General features: G+C 38.1%; 1 protein-coding gene across 1 annotated transcript in view; it reads right to left on the minus strand.

Annotated features, from left to right (window-relative positions):
* Exph5 (exophilin 5) overlaps positions 1 to 22,593 on the minus strand; it is a 72,718-nt gene that overhangs the window by 21,745 nt on the left and 28,380 nt on the right. Inside the window, exons 2-3 of the mRNA XM_027930444.2 lie at positions 6,118 to 6,272; positions 4,228 to 4,390 (exon numbers count right to left, since the gene is read on the minus strand). Coding sequence (XP_027786245.2) covers positions 4,228 to 4,390; positions 6,118 to 6,272 — 318 coding nt within the window. The remainder of the gene's footprint in view (positions 1 to 4,227; positions 4,391 to 6,117; positions 6,273 to 22,593) is intronic.

The raw sequence follows: 22,593 nt of genomic DNA on the forward strand, positions 1-22,593 counted from the left end.
TTGTGAGACGGGGTCTCATTAAGTTGCTGAGGGTCTTGCTAAGTTGCCCAGGCTGGTCTTGAACTTGCAATCCTTCTGCTTCAGCTTCCTGATCTGGGATTACAGGTGTGTACCACTGTGCCTATCTGTCATTAGTTTTAAATTGTTGATGAGATTATAATAATGACCAACCAGATCAACTGGGAACCATTGGCCACCCAGAATGAAACTTCAAACCACTCCTCTTGTCTGGCCTCTCCCTCCTGTCACCACAAGCCTACTGTTCATCTGTGGACACCACGCCTGGAATCTACAAGGAACCAGAAGGAACATTGCCAAGGTAGAATCTTGCTTACTCTGATGTCTCTTTCAGTTTAAGTGTCTTGGATTCCTTGTATCTTCCCACTTGAACACAGGCACTCAAGTAGGAAAGAGGAAGCAGGCGGGGAGGGAGAGAGAGAAATATCCAGGGGGGAAAAATCTGCTTTTTAACTTTCCAAAACAGTATTTGATCTTTTTGCTTTACATAAGGGAGGTTGCAGTTGAACAGTCTGAGCTGTGTACGCCCTATGGATCAGACAAATTTGGACAAGTCTGAAGTAGCAGCTAGGAGGATCCACCAAAGCTCTTTGCATATGAAGGGAAGAAAATCATCTGAAAGGAGCAGGGCAGTGGGCACGCACACTCTTGTTCCAAGATCACAGTTATCACTCCAATCACAACTCTGTAGTGAGCAGTCACCATATGCTAAGCTCTATGATCATTCTCAAAGAAATGAGGGCTCTTTGTGAACCTTATGAAGTAGTTTGCTTGTACTTCCACCTCTCCCTAGAAGTTGGGACTGCCACAAGGGAAAGAGTAAGGAGAAAAATATGCACATGCCTAAAATCACCATAACCAACTGGTAGTAGGTAGTTGTGCAGCTTGAGAGTAAACAGCTCCCTTGAGTCAGTGGAACCTGACTTCTTGGTGGAGCATGGAACAGAGTGGCAAAGTACCCTACCTAGTAGGTAGGGCATCACTGGAATGGTTTGTGAGGAGGACCGCATTTACAAGCTCACACCATATACTACTGGATATTTACTGAACTATGTGGAGGGACTCTGTGAGGACAGAGTTACTAAAATTCTGTGTGTGGGGAAGGGGGGGGAAGGGGGGGGAAGGGGAGGAGGTGGGGAAGGCGGGGAGGTGGGGAAGGGGGGAAAAGAGGGGAAGGGGGGTGCTGAGCACCATATGTCACAAACACCAAATACCCTGTAACAAGATAAAATCTAAGGGAAAATGTAGGGGAAAGCTACAAGCAAGATATGTAGGTTCTTGAATTTGTTGGCTAGCAATTAATAAAATATAAACAGAAAATATTTTTCTTTTTTCCTGGATTTGAGTCAGGTCAATCATTTACTAATAGTATTAAAATCATGATGGGAAAACTGAGGAGTACCATTTGGGAAGAGGAGGAAATCATTTTTTAAACAGCAATGGTTAATCTTTTTTTATATATAAATTCATAAAGTCACTGTGTTCCCATGGCTTTTTTAATCCATTGATAATAAGAAACCAAAGTTTAAGATGCCATATACAGTAGGCCCCTCTATCCTGGGGAGGGGATATGTTCCAAGACCCCCTGTGGGTAGCTGAAACCATTTATAGGATAAAAACCTGAGAATATTATTTTTTCCTCATATTTACATATGATAAAGTTTAATTTAAAAATTAGGCATAGTAAGAGAGTAACAACAACCAATAATAAAATAGAACAATTATAACAATATATTGTAATAAAAGTTATGTAAATATGTTCTCTTTCTCTTTCAAGGTATTTTATTGTATTCTACTGTATTTTTGGACCATGGCTGATTGTGGGTAGCTAAAATGATGGATTTGGGTGGTGGGGGGGTGGGGCTGGGCCGGATATTGTAATTCTATTGGCTGGCCCTTAAAGTAAACAAGTATAACTGTTAAGGTGATGAAGCCCACTTTTTTTCTGAAGAAGGTTACCTGCTATCCAGTGTTATTTTTTCAGTTAAAACCAAAGCTTAGAAGAGGAAAAGAAATGTCTCTGATAATCAAGTATTGAGTTGTACAGAAAGCTGGCTTTTTCATGTAAGGGTTGGTTCTTTTTCTCTGATTGGCAAAAGATCCTCTAACCTACTTTCATGACTTGTTCTCCAGAGTACCAAATGCGACAATGCAAGCCATCGATGGCTTCAGCAAGTAGAAACCTGACAGCTGCTTCACACAAAATGACTGGGCTTCCTGGGCTCTCTGTCAAGTCCTTCCAATATGCTTGCAGCAAGGAGGATTCGGGATTCTGTTTTCTGAAGGTTGATTTTGTATTTTGGAAGATCAAGACTTTCAAAGAAAGTTAAACCCTATCTGGGATTTAAAAAGCCCTCAAGATGTATGATACACAATTTATATAAACTGCCACACTTAAAAATACCCATACCCTTACATTTAGGATTAGTATCCAAATATTTAGGTCATATTCATATTCAAATTCAAAAATAAAAAGGATATGATTTTGCATTTTATCTTCTAAAACCGCTTCAGAGCAACCACCAGTGTCTTCATTGTATATTTTACACTAGCAGAAATTAATAAATATGTATCATATTAATGATCATTAAGATAAATGTTAATTAAATTCATCCACTTACATTTTAAAAGTAAATTTTATTTAAAGATAAAAGATTCTGAAAACTGATGAACATACACATATACTTAAAAATTTTGTTTCATTTCTGCATATTATATTTTGGTTTGTTTAAAAGAGCTATAAGTTATTTTGGTATCTAAGAGAGACATTTGCTAAACAGAATCTTGCAAGTTTTAACTTTTATTTTTCAATTTGATCTGTAGCCAAAGCACATGACACCATGAGTGAAGATTACAGACCTTTTATCTTCTTTGATTCACTTTTACAGTATCTTGAACTATGAACTTGGAAATAACTTGTCCAGAGAGTTAACAGGTTTCTCAACTTTTCTGACTTTATTAATATTAGACTGTTCAGCCATATAAAATTTGCTTTAGAGAAAATCACTGAAAATACAAATTCTATCACAAATCCTAGCTACCACACACTGGGAGTATTTCTTTTCTCTTTAAAACAAATATTTCCTTCGCAGGAAATGCTCCTTGATTTTAAATTCCCCACATGAGAAAGAATTACTAGTGTCTCAAGTATTTTAAAAAAGAAAGTAACTCACCTACTTGAAGTCTTTTTCCTCTCAAGTGATTCTGGTAGGGACAGTCACATAAATCTACATTTTGCTCAGCTCTTCCTTATTTCATCAGACAAAAAGAGCCTCAGGTGAGAGCTGAAAGTAAAAATCCTGCTATCCACCCAAGAGGGGAGGCCAGTGCTCTGCCAAGCCTGGGAATCTCATCACACGCCCCACCAGCTGCTTGCTGCCTCTTGTTTTTCAGCAACAGTGACCTCCAACACCTTTTATTTAGCTGTGTAACGCAATCTGAATGGTTTGACGGCACAGGGAACACATCACGTGCCAAGCCAACACCTTAAGAGGGTGGGAAGCTTTGCAACCAGGAAGACATGCCAAAATATTTAGCAGTCAGCTCAAATACACATCAGCATAGCCTTGCTTGTTTTTCATGAAACAATCCAACAAAGTAATGAGTCAAGATAAACTGATTTCTGCAGTTCTAAACCAGGAACCATCTGGAACTATGCTACCACCTCTCCAAAAGCTTCCTCTCCCTCACCTTATATTTAAATCCTGGGTAACCACACGGGGATGGCTTGCTGTCAATATTTCTGATAACAATCACGCTTGCTTTCTCTTCTCTCTGTTTTGGAAATTCTGTTTTCTTTTGCTTATCTCATATTTACTCTTTTCTAGTCTTTATGCGCCAACTCCCCTTATGAGACCAGGGACATACATCCTCCTAAAAGGAGCAGTTTTGATTTAAATATATCTTCCCAGATAAAGCATAAGAACATACTATTGGAGCAGTGGAACAACTGCCAATAACTATTTCCCAACATTTAACCCATCATTTAACAAGTGTACCACCAAGGACGATTGCAGTTGAGTAGAAGTTGAATTTCAGGTGAGTCAAGTCTCATGGTTTCCTAAGAACTTTGTCACTGTTTGAGCTAAGACCTGTTTCTTTTGTTACTGTATGAATTGAAATTCCAAGAACAAACATTAAACTAAATGGGCAACTGGCCTCTGACATCAAATAACTAAGGAGCTGTCACATGATCTGAGTTTAACTCACCCTTTCTGTCCCAGAGATTGAAGCTTTAAAGTCTCCTTCCCAGGTTTTCTGAATGAAAACAAGGAAGCAAATGATGATCTGAAGCTCAGTCGGGAAGACACAGATGTGGGGTTTTTTTGATTAGTTAGAATTTTAGATCTTGATGTTTGTAACTCCATAGGATCTAAAAAGAATCATAAGAATTTTTGCATTGTTAAAATCTTTCCAGAAAAATACACATGAAAGAATGAACCTTTCACTCTTGTTTCCCCTCTCTCCCTCTATGCAGTCTAGAAACAGGTCAGGATTCCTCGCAGGAAGACCTTGGGAATGAAGGGGAACCAGAACAGCCTCTCAGAGTCCTATGCCACTGCTGGTTCTGCCCAATAGAGAATATCCTCACAAGCTGCAGGGCGACTTTCAGTATGTACATGGGTCACAATTCTGTAGGCGATCTCTTGCCTTACGCCAGCTGTGAGTCTTTCTCATCATGTCTTCCCCATGGATGTCCAACACTCATGGTAGTAAATTGGGAGCTCATCCAATACTCAGGTTGTTGTGTCTTTTAGAAATTTTCATTTTTAGTATTTTAAAATCATAACTTTTTAATCTATTTTTTAGATGTACACAACCATATTAATTAATTAATTTATTTATTTATTAATTTATTTATATGTGGTGCTGAGGATCTAACCCAGTACCCCACATGTGCTAGGTAAGCACTCTACAACTGAGCCACAATACCAGCCCTCATAACTTTTATACCAAAGAAAGTAAAGGAAAAGGAAATTAAACCATTTAGTGTCTGTTTGCAAAAGTCTCTCAGCATACATGTATTTGCAACATAAACGGTTTATGTAAGTGCGTGCATGTATAGGTGATAGTTTTACATATAATTATTAAAATTTGAAAACAATAATACCATAATACCATACAGACCATAACACCATAATACTTTAGGGCATGCTGACTTTATAATTATCATAGGAATTTCAGGGAACAGCAAAGTCACCACAGTATATATGGGATTAATCTGAAAATTGGAACTGAGAGTCTTTTTAGGTACGGTGGTTTATTAAGAAAGTTACAAGATATTGTCAGTATATAAATTTAGAAATATTGTTTCATGTTTCATTGTGTTACTAATGTTGATAACATATGCAATAATTGTCAATATGATTACCAGTAAAAAAGTCACTTTATTCTGTTTTCATAGTTTATAATTTCTAGCGCACTTTGTTATTCTCACAATAGTCCTGAGAGAGCAAGTCTTACTATCCTCATGTACAGATTAAAAATTAATCGACTGGTAAAGTTAAATGACATGCTGGGAATCACATGGTTAGAATGTCCATAGAATACACTTATTGAAGTCATGTATGAAGCTGACCAAAGTTTCAGAGGGATGGAAGCTCTTCTGCTGCCTCCTCCCCACTTTCCTCCCCATTTCCACCTCTCCCCTCCTTTCCTGAAACCCTCCCCTGTTTCTTCCTTCTCCATCATAACCCCATCTATTTAAGTGCTTGCTGTGTTCCAGATTGATTATTTGTAGACATAATTGTATTTAATTCTCATAACCACCCTATGAGGTAGGCAATAAACCCATTTAAAGAAGAGAAAATTAAGGTTTATAGAGAACAAATACTTGAACAGACTCACATGAATAGGTTGGAAATTTGAATCCAGGTCTTTTTTGACATCCATGTTTGTGTTTCCAAATACTATGCTATCAAGACAGTATTACAGTAAAATTTCAGTTCACTCTTTTTAGTGTATGTTATATGATGAAACTTTTGTACTTTATAATAGTTCTAAACTATAGATTAGTTTAGTTGGGGATCCACTGATCCATTTTCTATAATACTGTACCACAAGGAAAAGAAGAGATGATTTAAATCTATGTTTACTCACCATTTTTTGCCATCCTTAGCCTGTGTGTGAGTGGTTGTTTTATCATTTGGCTAACATCTGTTTCAGTGCAAAACTTTTTTCTTTGAATTTCTTCAAACCATTCTCCAGTCACTCCTTGAAGCCATCTGATATCCCTCTTTGTCTTCTGAAGCTTGCTGAAATAAAGCAGAAAACAGAATGTGATGGACATCAATGCATTCTTCAAATTCATTCTTATCTAATGCAAACTCTCAGGATGAGCTATGTTCTGCCTAATGCAGGAGCAGTGTAAACTATGTGTCTAGGGAAAAAATGGCACTAGTCAGATATTCCTTTTGACCAAAGCATATATATTTTAGATGTGTTCTTCTGTATACCATGACAACCTAAAATTTTTGCCAGTAGTTGAGTTAATGACGACAAACTGGGTTGAGCAATATGCTAAAACCTGATCTAATAATGCAAATAAATGATAGATGTTCTAATAACATGTAGAAACTAGCATATCCTAGTTCTGATTACTCATTCACTCATTCATTAATCCATTAAATGTTTATTGGGCAATGTTAATCAATTAAATGTTTATTGAGGCCCCATGTAGGCAATGGGGGTTCATAGTGAATAGAACAGGTAGGTTGCTTACTCATCCATTCCATGGCCAAAGATAAAAGCTATTATGCAGAAAATAAATTGTTGAATAGTATCGTCTTAGATAATGGAATTCTTCAAACATGAAGACCTGAAAACCCATGAATGTGCACAGGGCTAATGCTAGAGTTGTAGGGAAAAGTGGAATTTGAGATAGACAGGAAAGTTTATTGAAAGCCTAAATATATCCTCTGCACCTTGAAAACACCAGGCCTGAAATCCTACCTACTTCTTTTGCTTTCCTGCTTTTCCTGTTTAGTCTTCTTTCAAATGAAAATGCTGTTTTACAGTATGGAGATTCCTTGGAAATCTGGGAATGGAACCACCATTTGACTTAGCTATCCCTCTCCTTGGACTATACCCAATGGACTTAAAAACAGCATACTACAGGGACACAGCCATATCAATGTTTATAGCAGCACAATTCACAATAGCTAAACTGTGGAGCCAACCTAGATGCCCTTCAGTGGATGAATGGATTAAAAAAATGTGGCATATATACACAATGGAATTTTACTCAGTAATAAAAGAGAATAAAATCATGGTATTTGCAAGCAAATGGATGAAGTTAGAAAAGATAATGCTAAGTGAAGTTAGCCAATCCCAAAAAAACAAATGTGGAATGTTTTCTCTGATATAAGGAGGCTGACTCATAGTAGGGTAGGGAGGGGGAATATGGGAGGAATAGATGAATTCTAGATAGGGAAGAGGGGAGGGAGGGAGAGGGAGGAGGCAGGGGATTAGCAAGGATGGTGGAATGTGATGGACATCATTATCCAAAGTACATGTATGAAGACTCAAATTGGGTGTCAACCTACTTTATATACAAACAGATATGAAAAATTGTGGTACATATATGTAATAAGACTTGTAATGCAAAAAACCCCCAAAGTACATGTATAAAAACATGAATTGGTGTGAACATACTTTATACACAAAGATATGAAAAATTGTGCTCTATATATGTAATGAAAATTGTAATTTTGCTATCGTGTATTTAAAAAAATAACATCAATTAAAAAAAAAAAAAAGAAAATGCTGTTTTAAGTCCTTACTTAAATCCCCAGTTGTGATTTTTTTTTTTCAAAGTTGATCATTTTGCTCAATTTCATAAGGACCCTAGAACTGTTTGGAGATCTAACAGGAAATCTCCCTGGGCAGAGCAAAAAGAGCAGAAAGGTGAGTTTGAAGAACACGGTGACAATATAGGGCTCAGTGTGTAACTTATAAAGTAGTTGCTTTTGTATAACGCTAATGAAAGGTTAGGCTTCTTGTTGGGTTCCAAGCAGCTGTCATCTTTTATCCTGGGCCTGCTGTAAATAACCAATGTAAGGTCTTTGTATTGCTAAGAAGATGGTGAGCAAGATGTCTCCAGAATGGCCAATTTGGGGTTAAAGGCAATGAACTGAGATGGCTGTAACTCATGCTTCTGCTTGGGGCTATGATACTGCTGTTTTATAAAAATATTCAAGAAGGAAGCCAGAGGTCATCCTGCCCAGACTTGCATTTTGAAAAGCATTAAGCAGCAATCATTATGTTCAGCCCACAGAATTTGCACTAGTGCCTCTTCTTTTTCAATGGCCACTCTCTGATACCTGGTAGCTCCTGTCTATTGAGACTTCCCTTACTACCAGAATAGACTAAGAGACCCCCAGGTATCTGCTTCTAACCAGTGCTGAATGATGGGGCATCAGAGCTGCCCTCAGAGTCCTGTGCCTCTGCTGGATCTACTGAGTAGAAGAAATCCACACAGGGGCTGGGGTTGTGGCTCAGTGGTAGAGTGCTCGTCTAGCATTCATGAGGCACTGGGTTTGATCCTCAGCACCACATAAAGTAAAATAAAGATATTGTGTCCACCAAAAAAAAAAAAACCTAAAAAATAAATATTAAAAAAAAAAAAGAAAAGAAATCCACACAAAGCTGCAGGGCATCTTTCAATATGCATGAGGTCACAATTCTATAGGTGATCCCTTGCTTAGGTAGCAGTAGGGGACAGGAGACTAGTCAAGGGGCTGGTAGAGAGAGGTGTTTACTTGACCAGGGTGATGGTGGTGATGCTGAAGAAAAGCATAAGCACTCAGAGCAACTTAAGGGGTAAAATTGACTCTCAGATGTCCACTGGGATTGGGTGTTTTGGGGGGGCTAAGGGCTGAGACATGTCAAGGAAGACTCCTAGATTTTGATTTACATAAGTGTATAAAATATGCCACTCATAGAGCTGCTAATAAGTTCAAGCTATCTCTAACACCTTACTAATGTCCCATATTGGGACATGACCTCTACTTCCTGGAAACCTTCCCTAATTGTTGGTTCCCCAAAGTCAGCACCACCCTCTTCCACTTCTCCACATACCAATCTAATTTCAGAAGGAGGTCAAGCTACCTGACTTAGGAATGCCCAATATAAATATAACCTTTTATTTTTCCCCTTATAGGCTTGGTGTAACTTGGACTTTCTTTTAAAAATAATCACAGCTCACTTACTGCCATCTCTAGCACCTTGCACACATACCCATAGCTGCCTGGTTTTTATCCATCTCATTGTCAATAGATTCAGACATCAATATTTTCTTGTGAATACTCATGCATTTTGAATTCCATTTCAGGAAATATATCTTAAAGCAATAGCTACTCCCAAGCACACAAATTTAATGAACATCCATGTAGTTGCTAACCATAATTATGCAGGCAATAGAGAATCCTAATGAAAATTCACATGAATTTACGTGAAATGGCAAAAACAAAATACAGCATTTTGCCAATGAGCATGACTATGTAAAAATGATGCAATCATTTGGACACATTAGGGAACAAAGGAAAACGTCTGATCTTTTAGAGTAGAATAATTATAGGTATCATTTCTATGTTTAGTTTGTTTGTTATGTTGATTCTATAAGTACAACATGTGGAGCTGTTTCTTTTTTTTTTTTTTAGCAGTACTGGGGATTAAACTCAGGGCCTCTCACATGCTAGGCAATTCCTCCACTATTGAGATATATCCCCAGAACAAGATGTTTCTTTTTGTTTGCGAATTTTTATTTTAACATTTTTGCATTACATATTTGTGGAAGATAGAGAAAAATGTCATATTTCTACAATCTTAATATATCCATTATTGCCTTTTTAATGTGTTTTATCCTCTGTGTTTTTCATATGGTTGTAATAGAATTTATTTCATATATATCTGCAGAAAGCCTTGAATGATGCGCTTGCTGGCCTACAACAGTGAGCAAAACAGATTTGGCTCCACTCTAGGTAGCTGACAGTCTAATGGGAGAAATGAACATGAGTCCAGTAACAATAGAGATGTAATAATAGTGGTAAGTGTGACTTATTCATTCAACGTATGTTTGAACCCTGGGTAAAGAATGCTTGCCCTACAGAATTTAAATTCTGCTGGGGTGGGAGCATTTATATTTGTGTGTGTTCGGGGGTGGGAGGGGACAATAAACAACAAAATGTAAATAGGTACTACAAGAGCATGCAACTAGGGGACCTGCCTGAGATCACAGTGAAGATTCCCTGGAAGGATAAAGGATGAGGTGAAGGGTAGTGGGCTGGGGGATCCTAGGTGGAGAAGTAGTAACTGGAGAACAATAGCCCTGTGGCTGGAGGGTGGTCAGGGAGAGGAAGCCTAACCAAAGGGGAGAGGAGAGAGACAGCCACTAGATCATGCAGTGCTAGGGGTCAGATTAAGTGCTTTGGTGTTTGATCCTGAAGCAATGAGAAAGGATTAGAGGTGTGACACATCGGATTTGCATTTTTAAAAGCTCATCCTAGCTACAGGTGGAAAGCAGATTCCAGTGGGGGAGAGGAGACCAGTCAGGGTTACCTGTAGGAAACAGAGGTATCTGCTTGGATCAGGATGATGGTGGTGAGGCTGAAGTGAAGTAGAAAGTGTTCAGAGTGACATAGTGGGTAAAATTGACTCCAGGTGTCCATAAGGATGACGTGATTTGGTGGGGGTGGAGTTTAAGGGCAGAGACAAGTCAAGGAAGACTCCTAGATGTCAGATTTACCTAAGTAAATGCCATTCATAGAGATCATGCCTATATAATCTTAAAAAAAAAAACCCTTAACACTTTGTCAAAAATACTTTCAACATTACTCATTTTCAGGGCAAATACTAAATATTTGCATAATATTCAAGTTAGTATGTTTTCCATAATTTATTTACTCTTCCCCTGGTGAAGATTTTCCCTTGTAAATATTGCAATAAAAGATGTTATTGTGCATTTTCTATTTTTATAGCGTCTCTGAAAGAATAATTGAGTCAAGGAGTCAAAATATTTTTGTGTTTCTTTATACGAACTACCAAAATACTTATCAAAAGGGATATAAGCAACATTACTCCTCCTCATAATGTACAAGAACTACTCATCCTTGGAAGGCTGGGTATTATTATTTTAAGTATTTTTATTTTCCTAATTTAATATTTTAATGGAACTGTGTCTATAATTATTTTTCTTTTTGAGAAGTCTTATTTACTTTGTTTCATAAAATATGCTACATTTCTTTGATAAGTAGTGAGGTTTGAACACTTTCTCATATGTGTGAAATTACATTTTGTGTTTTGGCACGGGGGGGGTTGCTAATTTATGAATCAGTGCCTCAAATTTTTCATTGGAATGAGAAATATTTAATAAAAAGTAACTCCTTTTTCTTATTTCATCCAGGTTTTTGACTTTTATTTTCATTAAACTTTGAATGTTGGGCCACAGAAACCTCATTCTAGCTAGGGGTAGAGTACATAAAACACAATTAATCTGTAGATATGTTTATGGTAATATTTGTTTCCTGAAGGCAATGAGAAATGACATTCAGGCAGTAGTGGCATGTATATACATGAATGGGGCAAGAATTTGAAGAAACTCAGAAGCTTTCAAACCACAAATCTTTCAGGGCTGATCCTGGGGATGGTTGTCAGGAGAGTGGATGAACATGTTCAATCATGAGCCAGAAAACCCAAAGTTCAGGCTGTCAAAAGCTATGATTATTATTACTAAAGAAGCAAAATGAAAATAGTTATGACTTTTGAAGTAAGAAGTGACTCTTCTTACTCTGTGGGAACCTGAACATGCCTTCTTAAATTTATATACTCAAGAGTCTGTGTCCAATAAAATATTATTTGAATGTTTATGGTGGTTGCCTTAGTTTCTTGTACTAAAAACATAACAATTATAAAATTAGTGCGGTTTTGGCTCACCAATTTACTTAAGACATAAAATATCAAGTAAGTTCAACATCAGCAAGTAAGAGAAATTTCTGATTATAAAAGCAAGGGCGGGGAGGTGGGTGCTGGGGTTGTGGCTCAGTGGTAGAGCGCTTGACTAGCATCCATGAGGCACTGGGTTCAATTCTCAGCACCACATACAAATAAATAAAAAAAATAAAGGTCCATCAACAACTAAAAAACAATTTTAAAAAAAGCAAGGGCACAGTAATATGTGAAACTCGAGGGCAGTGTTTTATATCTCAGCCTAATGGGGATAACACGTGCTTGTAAACACAATTCAACCAAGTTCCAACAAGCTTGAGTGGCACGAGACTCTTCCTCATCTGTGTTGATTTGTTACACACATGGCCATCCATTTGGTGTGTACAGCCCACTTAGGCCAATGACAGGAACTCAGGGTTATAAATGACACACACACACACACACACACACATATATGTGTATATATATAAATTACCAGTACACAGCTTGTCTGCTTAATTAGTCCAGACTGACTCAACATATCACAAGGGACTGTTGTCTATACTTCTAATTTGCTTTACCCTCAGGCTGATCAACTTGACTAAATTAAATCAGGTCCTTTCTTGCTGGGTCCAGCCCTCAGTTCCAAGTCCAAATGCCATCTTCATTTACATGAATCCTACCCTGCTGGGTATGCTGAGGATTTCGTCCTGGCACCTCCTGGACATGCCACACTCCTTTCAGGTTCCTTTTCCCAAGTTAAATTTATTTTTTTCTTGATTTTCCAGCCTTGAGCTAAGAATCCCAAACCCCCTCCTCTTTCTCTTCCCCATTTGTTCCCTTGCTGACCTTCACTAGTCATCTTTGTTTGTCTTTATTCTGAGCAAGTCTTTGTCCTTACCTTTATTTCCATGACTAATAATTATGTACCAATCATTGAGAATGTGCTCAGTAAATGATAGTTGTCTCCTTATCTCCCATTTCATGTCTGCTCTTTCCTGTTCCTTCTAAAACTCTGGCCATTCTTGAGTTATCATCAGATAATAGAAAGAGCACAGACAGAGTTAGGTTCTAGCTGAATGAAGTTGGTTACATACTTAACTTTCTTGGCTTAACTTTTCTTTACTTAACTTTTCCTCATTTGTAAAAGAGGGCTGGCTAGATGATATGGTAGGTTGTTTGCAAAGAAAGCCTCAAAATTCCTCTTCTCCCTGAAGGTACACTCCCTTGCAATGTGACTTTGCCATTCCTCCCATCAAGAAGTAGGATCTCTTTCACTGCACCCTGGAATCTGGACTGGCCTTGTGCTTTCTTAGACCAACAGAATGTGGTGGAAGTGAAATGGTGAGACGTCTAAGTCCAGGCTCTAAGAGATCTTACTGCTTCTGCCTTCTCCCTTTGGGAATCTTGAGACCACTGTAATATAAAGCCCCAGGCTAGTGTCCCTGAGGGTGAGATCATTCACAGAGACCCAGCTGAAAGCCATCACCAATTGCCAGACATGTAAGCAAAGCCATCTTAGTCCATCCAGATCCAGGTGACTACAACCCTCCCACCCCCCCCCCCTTCCCCTCTGCCTGAAACAATTGAGTGATTCCAGGTGGCCAGCCCAGCTGGGTCCAGCCCAAATGGCTGTCTCACAGAATCATAAGCTAATAAACAGAAACTGTCTTTTAAGTTTTGAGGTGATTTGTTGTGTATAATTTTTAGAAATTGGAGACAGATGAGATTACCTTGAAGATCTCTTCTGTTCTAAAATCTGTGGTCAAAACCCTCAGCATTGATAAATCACATTTAAGTGAGACATCTTAGGCTGACAAGAGCCTTAAGACATAATTGGTTCTATATCCTTCTCTGCAGATAAAATAATAATAAAAAAAAAATCATGGCAGATGATATGTATTGAGCTCTTCCTATCTCCAGAATCTTGCAGTCATTATTGTTAATCCTCGTGATAATGCTGCAGGAGGACACTGAAGCCTGGCAAACCAGGCATGCTGGAGTCCTTGAACTGCCCTGTGAACTCATGCTTCTGATTCTCAAACCCGTGTTCTCTTAACCACATATCTTATGGTCTCTGTGTATTATTAACCCCACTAGTGAACAATACAACTGTATGCGCATATAGTGACATTTGTTAATTACACAAGTGGTGATGATAATCCAAATATGCTGGAAAGACAGCAGTTATACAAAATTTAAAAGCAAACAAATCTCCTAAGCCAGAAAATAGGAATTATAGTTTTCATGACCTTCTCAGCAAATTTTCAAACAGTTCTCAAAATAGCTCCCTTTATCAGGTCCTCTGGCCAAGGGTATCGATTCCTCTTTTTGCTGTTCTTACCTCTCTTTTTATCTCCTACTTATATCCTTCCCCCTGTCCCCCACTTTTCTTACTTCCTTGGCTCCTGTATATATGTTGTTTTTCTTTCACAGATGACTTTCCCGTGAGTGACTGTCCCATTACATCTTGTTCTGTCTTCCAGGCAGCCAGGAATCCTGATCGCTATCAACCTCCACTCTAGGCTTTAAGGCCTTCTTGCCAAATTCTTGAAGAATCTTAAACTCTCCACCCATTCATGTCTCACAGGTTCAGTCATAGGTGAGCCCCAGAATGAATTTTTCAAGTGCACTACATCCTGTGAAAGCATATTTGCCTCTTTATTCACAGGTGATCAAAGTAGCGTAAAAGTTTTCCTTCCACACAGGAATTCAAACATATTTTGTTTCGTATTGACACAACACCCAGGAAAGCACAAATGTAAGGCATGGGGCAGGAACTAGTTCCTGAGTCACAGTTTAGACGAGGGTTAATGTCATAATGAAGAATAGATCAGTATGCCCAAGCAGAAACTTTTCAAAATGCTGAATCCCCAAAGCAGACTCACCATCTTTGGAAAATGTTGCTTTTGTTTTCCTGCTTCAGAAAGGCGATATTTCCAGGTAAAGATTTCTTATTGTGCTCGCTGACTAAAGAATGCTTAAGGACAAGTGTGAGTTCTTAGCCACTTCTCCCCCTGTTGCTCCTCTGAAAAGATTTGTTATTTGAGAGCCTTTGCCTTGACATCAGAGCTGGTCTTTGGCTCAGCCCACAGGGAGGGGCAGGGACTAGGAAAACCAAACAGGTATATTGAAAATGTGTTCTTTTGATAATGGCAAAGTTAAACCACAAGAAGGAAGTCTGCAGGAAGGAAAGCTCAGATAAGAAAAAAGGGTAAAGTGAGCAACAACAACAAATCTTTAGAACTCAAAGGGCAGCAACACAACAATGGCACCAGCATTCAAAACAAGCTCAATGATAAAATCCATTTAAACTCCTTGAATGGTTGTGATCTAGACTGCGCACCATGGATAAAAGAAAATCGCTTTATATTTTAACAATTGATCATTGTTCCCTTCTGAATGTTTGTTTTAATATAACACAAAGTCACAACAGCAGGAAAATAGAAATGATGTAAGTAAAAATAAAGGCATGTAATTGCCATACGGGTTCAGCTCACAGTGAGTGATCTCTTACCAAAAGTCACCTGAAAGAAGGTTCTGTAGAAAATACTTGCTGCCCCGCTGGAGGTTCAACTTGGAGTTGAACCGTTAATTCCCCTCGTAGCCACTAGGGCTCTTCTGTCCTCCTAGATTTACCTGATCTCTTTTTGTTTGTGCCTTTTACCTAAACCATACCAGAAAGCATCCAGGATCACTTCCATATTTACCAGATTATATTGAATTACTTGCCATGTATGTACCTGTTTGGCTGTCTCACTAGGCTGTCAGCTCCTTGAGGGCCGGGACTGTGGCTCATTCACTTGGCTTCCTCAGGGCTCAGTGTGGTTCCTGACTTAAGGGCAATCAGGTAAAGATTTGCACCACTTTTGGAGTAATGAATGAATTCTACAAAAATTTCATGCCATCATTGTAAAGCAACTCAGTCAATATTTACTGTGAGAGATGTGACTCTGTACACAAATTGAAATCATGTCTATAAGAAGTAAATTTTTCATAGGACTAGTATCAGAAAGTTAATTATAGCTAACATTTATTTACACAGTGCTTTTCCTGGACCAGGCACGGTGATACATATCGACCTTGTGAAGGTCGATAGTCACCATTTCCCATTTTATCAATGAGGATGTTAAAATACTGACAGGCTAAATTAAATTCAGACTTATTGAATTAAATGCTGTCCTTAACCTTTATTACTTGTATAATTTTAATCTCTCTGTGCCTCAGTTTTCTCATATATCAAGTGGGGATAAGAGGGATGATTTCTCATGGTGCTTTTGTGAGGATTGCATTAAGGCACGAAAGGTCTGTTTGGCATAGATGAAGTGCTGAGCAGGTTGGGAGGCAGAGTTTATAGAGAAGAGTGCTGGGGTGGACAATTTGTATCACCATCCTAAACACAACAGCGAGTGACATCAGGAAGAGAATGGCCCTTAGGGCTTTTCCTTCCTGTAAGGAAAGTCAAAAGCATCAACTATTTGGCTTAGACATAATAGATCCCCTCCTGGATCTCCACATTGTACTTAAATCAAAAGCATGCTTCCACCAAAACCACAGCTTTCAGGGCAGATGTTGACAAATAGGCTCAGATGCCACACTCAAGATGAGGAACTGGCTGGGAAGGCCCACTGCTGGCCACTGCATTGAATGGCCCACTGTGCTGAAACACAATGGCTGAGGCCAAGATTTGGGCTGCATAATTGCTTACAATTATCTTTTTATCAAAAGATCTAAAAACACATACTATTCTGAACACAAAAAGGCAAATGTACATAAACTGGGAAGAGCTTATACTTGTATTTATCATAAACCTGGATTCCTATCAAATTTCTGAAATTGACCATTCTTTGATTCAATTGATAGTTATTGAGCAGTAATTATGCACCAGATACTGTTCTAGGAGCTTGGATCACACAGTGTACAAGAGACAAAGGTCCTCACCTTCCTGGGGCTTGCAGTCTATCAAGTATTTCCATAGCCACATTCCTTGCCCAAACTACCACCATTTCTTTTTCTTTTCTTTTTTTAAAAATATTTATTTATTTTTTAGTTGGACCAATATCTTTATTTATTTATTTTTATGTGGTGCTGAGGATCGAACCCAGGTGCTAGGTGAGCTCTCTACCACTGAGCCACAACCCCAGCCCAAACTACCACCATTTCTTATCTGGAAGGCTGCAGGAACCTCCTACCTTCTAATCTGGATCTCCTTCTATCCAGACTCCACACAGCAGCCAAAGCAAATTCCAGAAACAATATTTTGACAAATTGAATTTTAAAGATTAAATTATCTTTTATTAGCAATTCATGAATTGGAAAGCATCCCATCTACAAAATAGCTCTGTTGGGCATGGCAGAAGAGTTGATTTTTATAAAGTAGCTTGAGCAGGATCAAGGAAACAACAGAATATATAAAGGATATTGGCTAATGTAAGGTTATTTCAGGTTACTTTCATTGTAAGAACTAAAGTAGAGGGGGACTTTCTTATCATGTTGGCTCAGGTTGACTGATGGTTTTGATTATTTGTTGTGAATTTTTTTTTGATAACCTTATCTTTTGGGATATTTTCTTATTTTGTTTGATTTCTTTTAAGTTTTGGTCTGATTATGTGACATTTAACACAAATGACTCCATTTTGGTATGGCTATTGGGGACTAGTGTAGGAGCTCAGTTAAAACAATAGCCTACTGATACCGGTCTTATTGATGATTGGACAGAGTTTGTGTTTCATGGAGTTAAAGAATGAACACAGGGAGCAGCTGAGGTAAGTTAAGCCTAGCAGGATTTATTTTAAAAAGTGATAGAGGGGCTGGGTTTGTGGTCAGTGGTAGAGCACTTGTCTGTGTATGAGGCACTGGGTTTGATCTTCAGCACCACATAAAAATAAATAAATAAGTAAAAAAAAAGTGACAGAGGACAGACTTCCCTGGAGAGAAGGGGACTTTCAGAGCCCAAAAGCATGTGGGAGGGATGCGACTTGCCTTTTTTATAGCCCTCAGAACTTCTGTCTTTCATTGATCTTCATCTTTCCTTTCTTTCCCTATATGTGACTAGGAACACAAACATGAAAGTTTTTTTAAATTTTTTTGAAAAATAACAACCAGCAACTCTTTTGTTCTTTCTTTGGAAAACTATTCGTCATCCTCTGAACTCTCGTGGTTTTTACCCATGTCAACTGCCTGATTTGAAAAACAGTTGTTAGCCCATTTTCTCATTACTAGACCCTTTTATTCTTACCTACACTGACTACCTAACCTTTTCCCCTTGGTCAATATATAAATTTTATTTTACACAATCTTTTATAAATGTAAGCCATTTTGTGTCACTTCTCTGTTTAATTCTCTCCATACTTAGAATACCATTAAACTTCATGGTCTTCATATAGTATCTGACCTCTGCCTTTTCTGCCACTGTTTCATACCACCTTTCTGTTCCTCTCACAAGTCAAGCTAGTTTCTACTGGGATTCACACTTGCTGTAGCCTCCACCTGAAATGCTCCTCACTGTTTTGACACACAGCAATTCCTTTGTCTCATTTAGGCCTTAGTTAAAATGTCATGTCCTTGCAGAGGTGTTCCCTGACTTTTCAAAATAAATTATCCCTTCTTGGGCTGGAGTTGTAGCTCAGTGGTAGAGTGTTTACCTAGCACATGTGAGGTACTGGGGTCCATCCTCAACACTACATAAAAAATAAAGGTTAAATTCTTAAAAAAAATCCCTTCTCCCATCTATAGTCACTTTTTGTCATTACTTGGTATACTTTTCTTAATCTCATTAATCTTCTTTTGAAATCATCATCTTCATTTATTTTCTTTTTATTGTCTCCCTGTTCCCCACTAAAATATAATCCATAATAGCAATGACCTTGCCTGTCTTGTTTTCTGGAATGACATCAGATGTAGGCCAGGGACTTAATAAGCCCTTGGTGAATGAATGAATATCTATTTGGGAAACTATTCTCTCTAAACATGCATTTCTTCACCTATAAAATGAGGGGGCTGACCTGGAGCCTCTGTGGTGCCATCCCACTTGCTGTGAGTCTAAGCAGACTTCTACAAAGGTCTCAAAGGAAATGGCCTCATGTTCCAGGATGTGGATGACAAATCCCCATTTAACTTGGTCTGAGATCTCAGAGATCCCAACTCTATTTCCCTTAGTCCTCTATGTTCCAGCCCACGCCATCCCAGTCTTTCAGGTTGTCCTCTTGTGTCTACTGTCCATTCATGTCCTCGACCTTTCTTTTTGCTGCTTTTCTCTGGGTCCATTACATGATTAAAATGAAACAGCAAGAAGAGGACAACATGATTCCAGATTCAAACTGACAATAACTTGAATTATGACACTATTTTTGTATCATTTCTAGTGTCTTCATGATGTTGCTTAACTTGAACAAAACCTGCCCACTGCATCAGCACCTTGTCTCCTGCAGGGTAAAGTGGTCCTAGAATTAAATATTAGGTATAAGTTACATGACAGCTGCTTCACTGGGCACTTCCACAAAAACTGTCAAATTAAATCGCCACAGGATCCCCATGAAGTAGGTCCTTCATAGTTCCAGGTTCCCAACACAGACTCAACAAACTGCAAATAAAAATATTAGGAAAAAATGGCTGTATCGAACATGCACAGATCTTTTCTTGCCATTATTTCCAGAACAATACAGTAAAACAACTATTTACATAGGATTTACATTGTATTAGTTATCATAAGCAATTTAGAGATGCTTTAAAGTATGTAGAGTCAGGTGCGGTGGTATGGATTTGTAGTTCCCATGCTCAGAGGCTGGAGTTTTGACACCAGTCTGGGCAACATAGCAAGACCCAGTCTAAAAGAAAGAGAGAAAGAAAAAGAAAGAGAGAGAGAGAGAGAGAGAGAGAGAGAGAGAGAGAGAGAGAGAGAGAGAAGTGAATGAATGAAGGAAGAATATGGGACAGTGTGCACAGGTTATATGCAAGTATTATATCATTCTTTATATGAAACTTGAGCATCCATAGACTTTGGTATCCATTGAGGGATCCTAAAACCAACCCCTGCAGATACCGAAAGACAACAATATTCATTTTACAGTAAAAAACCCTAAAACTATGAAAGATGAAAAACTTGTAGAGGTTGTAAGTGGAGAATAAAAAAGTCAGATTTCCATCTAGCTTAAGACCCCATTCATTGAGAGTACAATAATTTCCAGTTTATTTTACTCAGTGCTTGAACTATTCAGTGCCTGCCTGGAATAAACTTTCTCTGTAGTGTGTCTAAAGTTTTTGCAGGCTGGTTGCCTTGTCACTAGATGTCAGCTCCCTAAGTCAGATGCCAGAATTCCTGTACACACCAAAGCAGTGAATAAATATTTGTTGAATAATCCAACAAATGAATACAAAAGAATTTCAAACTAGAGGTTTTTTAAAAATATTTTTTAGTTGTCAATGAATATTTATTTATTTACTTACATGTGGTGCTGAGAATCAAATCCAGGGCCTCACACATGCTAGGCATGCGTTCTTCCACTGAGCTACAACCCCAGCTTGAAGTTTTTAGCTTTTGCGTCCCTCTTATTCCCCTTTACACAGGTGCTCAGACATCTTACACTGAGACTCCCAAGGTGATGTTAGGATTCTACAAGTGCAGGGAAGCTGCGCAGGACTGCAGAATCAGAGGTAAGTGACTCCTGTCAGGCTGTTACTAGCACAACTGCAAGACAGGTTAGAGCTAATAAAGTTCTGATCCATAGATAAAGTGTATGATCTCAACACCTTGGATTTGTTTATTATATTATTCATGGCTTCTTTCCAAAGACAACTACATCCTAAATTCTGACCACATCCTCTGTACTGCTGGTTCTGTAGAGTTAGGTAACAAGACACAACTGTACTCCTGAGGCTCTGGTGCATCCCTCCTTTGTTTTTCATTAATAAGAATGAAGCTGAATGCTTATTTTTACAATGTGTCCTGCCAGGAAAAGAAGACAGAAGGAGAAGCCTAGGCAATTTTACAAGGTTAGAGAAAAGTGATGCTCCCATAGTTTATTCTGGGTCCAGGCAGGCAGGTTGCAAGATTACCTTACATTCACTTTTCATTCTCTAATTAAAACCTACAATGATATTCAACTTAATTCACCCTCCATATCATGACATCTTAAAGATGTTAGAAAACCAACTCAAATCGAATCTAACTTTCCAGAATGAGCTTCAACTTTAAAGAATTTAATGTTGCAATGTGAGGTTTCCTTCCTCTCCCACTTCATCCTCACATACTGGTCAAATATAGAAGCCAGGAGGCAAGAAAGATAGATCTCAAATAGGTATTCAGTCTTTGATTTAGGCCACAAACTGCTGAGAAAGTGGCCTGGGGTTTCCTGAATGCCATCACCATGAATGTATTGTTCCTGGGTTCCCAGGAACGATGGAGTTGAGGAAAGTCTCTTGAGTTATAAATTGTAGGATTCACTCACTGGGTCAAGAAAGCTTGATGTCATTGGATTGTATTACAGTTTGCAATATATTTTTAAGAAGACTTAATCCTTGAACTAATCCTTACTCAAATGGTCCCTGCCTTTTCCAATCTTCTTTGGCAAAGCTGCCTGTCAAAGATCAGTGCTGTGTTTACACTACTTTTTTTCATCAATTGACAAAATGATGCCGGTATGCTGCTGTATTTTGATTAACATTCCTGTTCCCAAGAACTGGCTTTGCCCGGGTGAGGCACTCCACTTCTTTAGAAATTACTGAAGAACCACATTCCAAAGAGATTTACTTAGAACATTTTTCCCTTAGATCTTTCTACAAAAGGTGATCATTAGAATTATTACTCTGCTGATGAGATGTTCCACACATACACACACATGAGTAAGATCTCATTCAGAAGAACTTACTAAGTTTGGTCTTAAATGTAATTACATTTATTTACCAAAACATATTCCTGTGAAGCACTACTAGAGTGATTCTGTAAGAAATTCTGTACCTGGGGAGAAATGAAGTAATACTGGCAGTACTACCGCAAATTACATAACGTATTTATGGAAACCTGACTTAGTATATAAGAAATTTTTTTTTCAGAAATTTTTCTGGTAATGTCATTGTCTATGTTATTATTTGACATCATTATTCAGTTTCTAGTAGCTAAATTCTTCTTTCTCAATCTCAAAAACAAACACAATTTGTGATCACTCTTTGCAATGTATTAAACACTTTATCATGAAATCTCAATGGGTTTTGGAGAAAAGGCCTAAATGAAGCTTTGTCACACAATACAAATGATAATATACCATTGGAGGATATTATGTACTTTGAATATGTCTCTGTGCATCATGAATTGTTCAAAATAATTGTACTCAGTGTGAACAACCAACCAATCTCTCGAAAATGAATAGAAATGTTAATGCAGTGATGCCAGGTGCATTTTATAGAAGAAAAGTAGAAATGAATAGAACTATTTACTTGGTATATGTATCTGGGTGTGTCCTATTCTTTATTAACAATGACCTTACATTTTAAAAGTCAATATTTTTTCAGCTTTGAGTCATTTTGCTCCTGTTAGCAAAAATACTTGTTTTTTTTGGGTTGGACAAAGAAATGTCTGGCATAGGAAAAGAAATCTTGATATCTGATTCGCACTGTTTTGTTTTATTTAAAATCATCCTGGTACCTCTATTCTCTTTA

This window comes from Marmota flaviventris, chromosome 9, assembly GCF_047511675.1.
Source record: "Marmota flaviventris isolate mMarFla1 chromosome 9, mMarFla1.hap1, whole genome shotgun sequence".
Taxonomy (NCBI): Eukaryota; Metazoa; Chordata; class Mammalia; order Rodentia; family Sciuridae; genus Marmota; species Marmota flaviventris.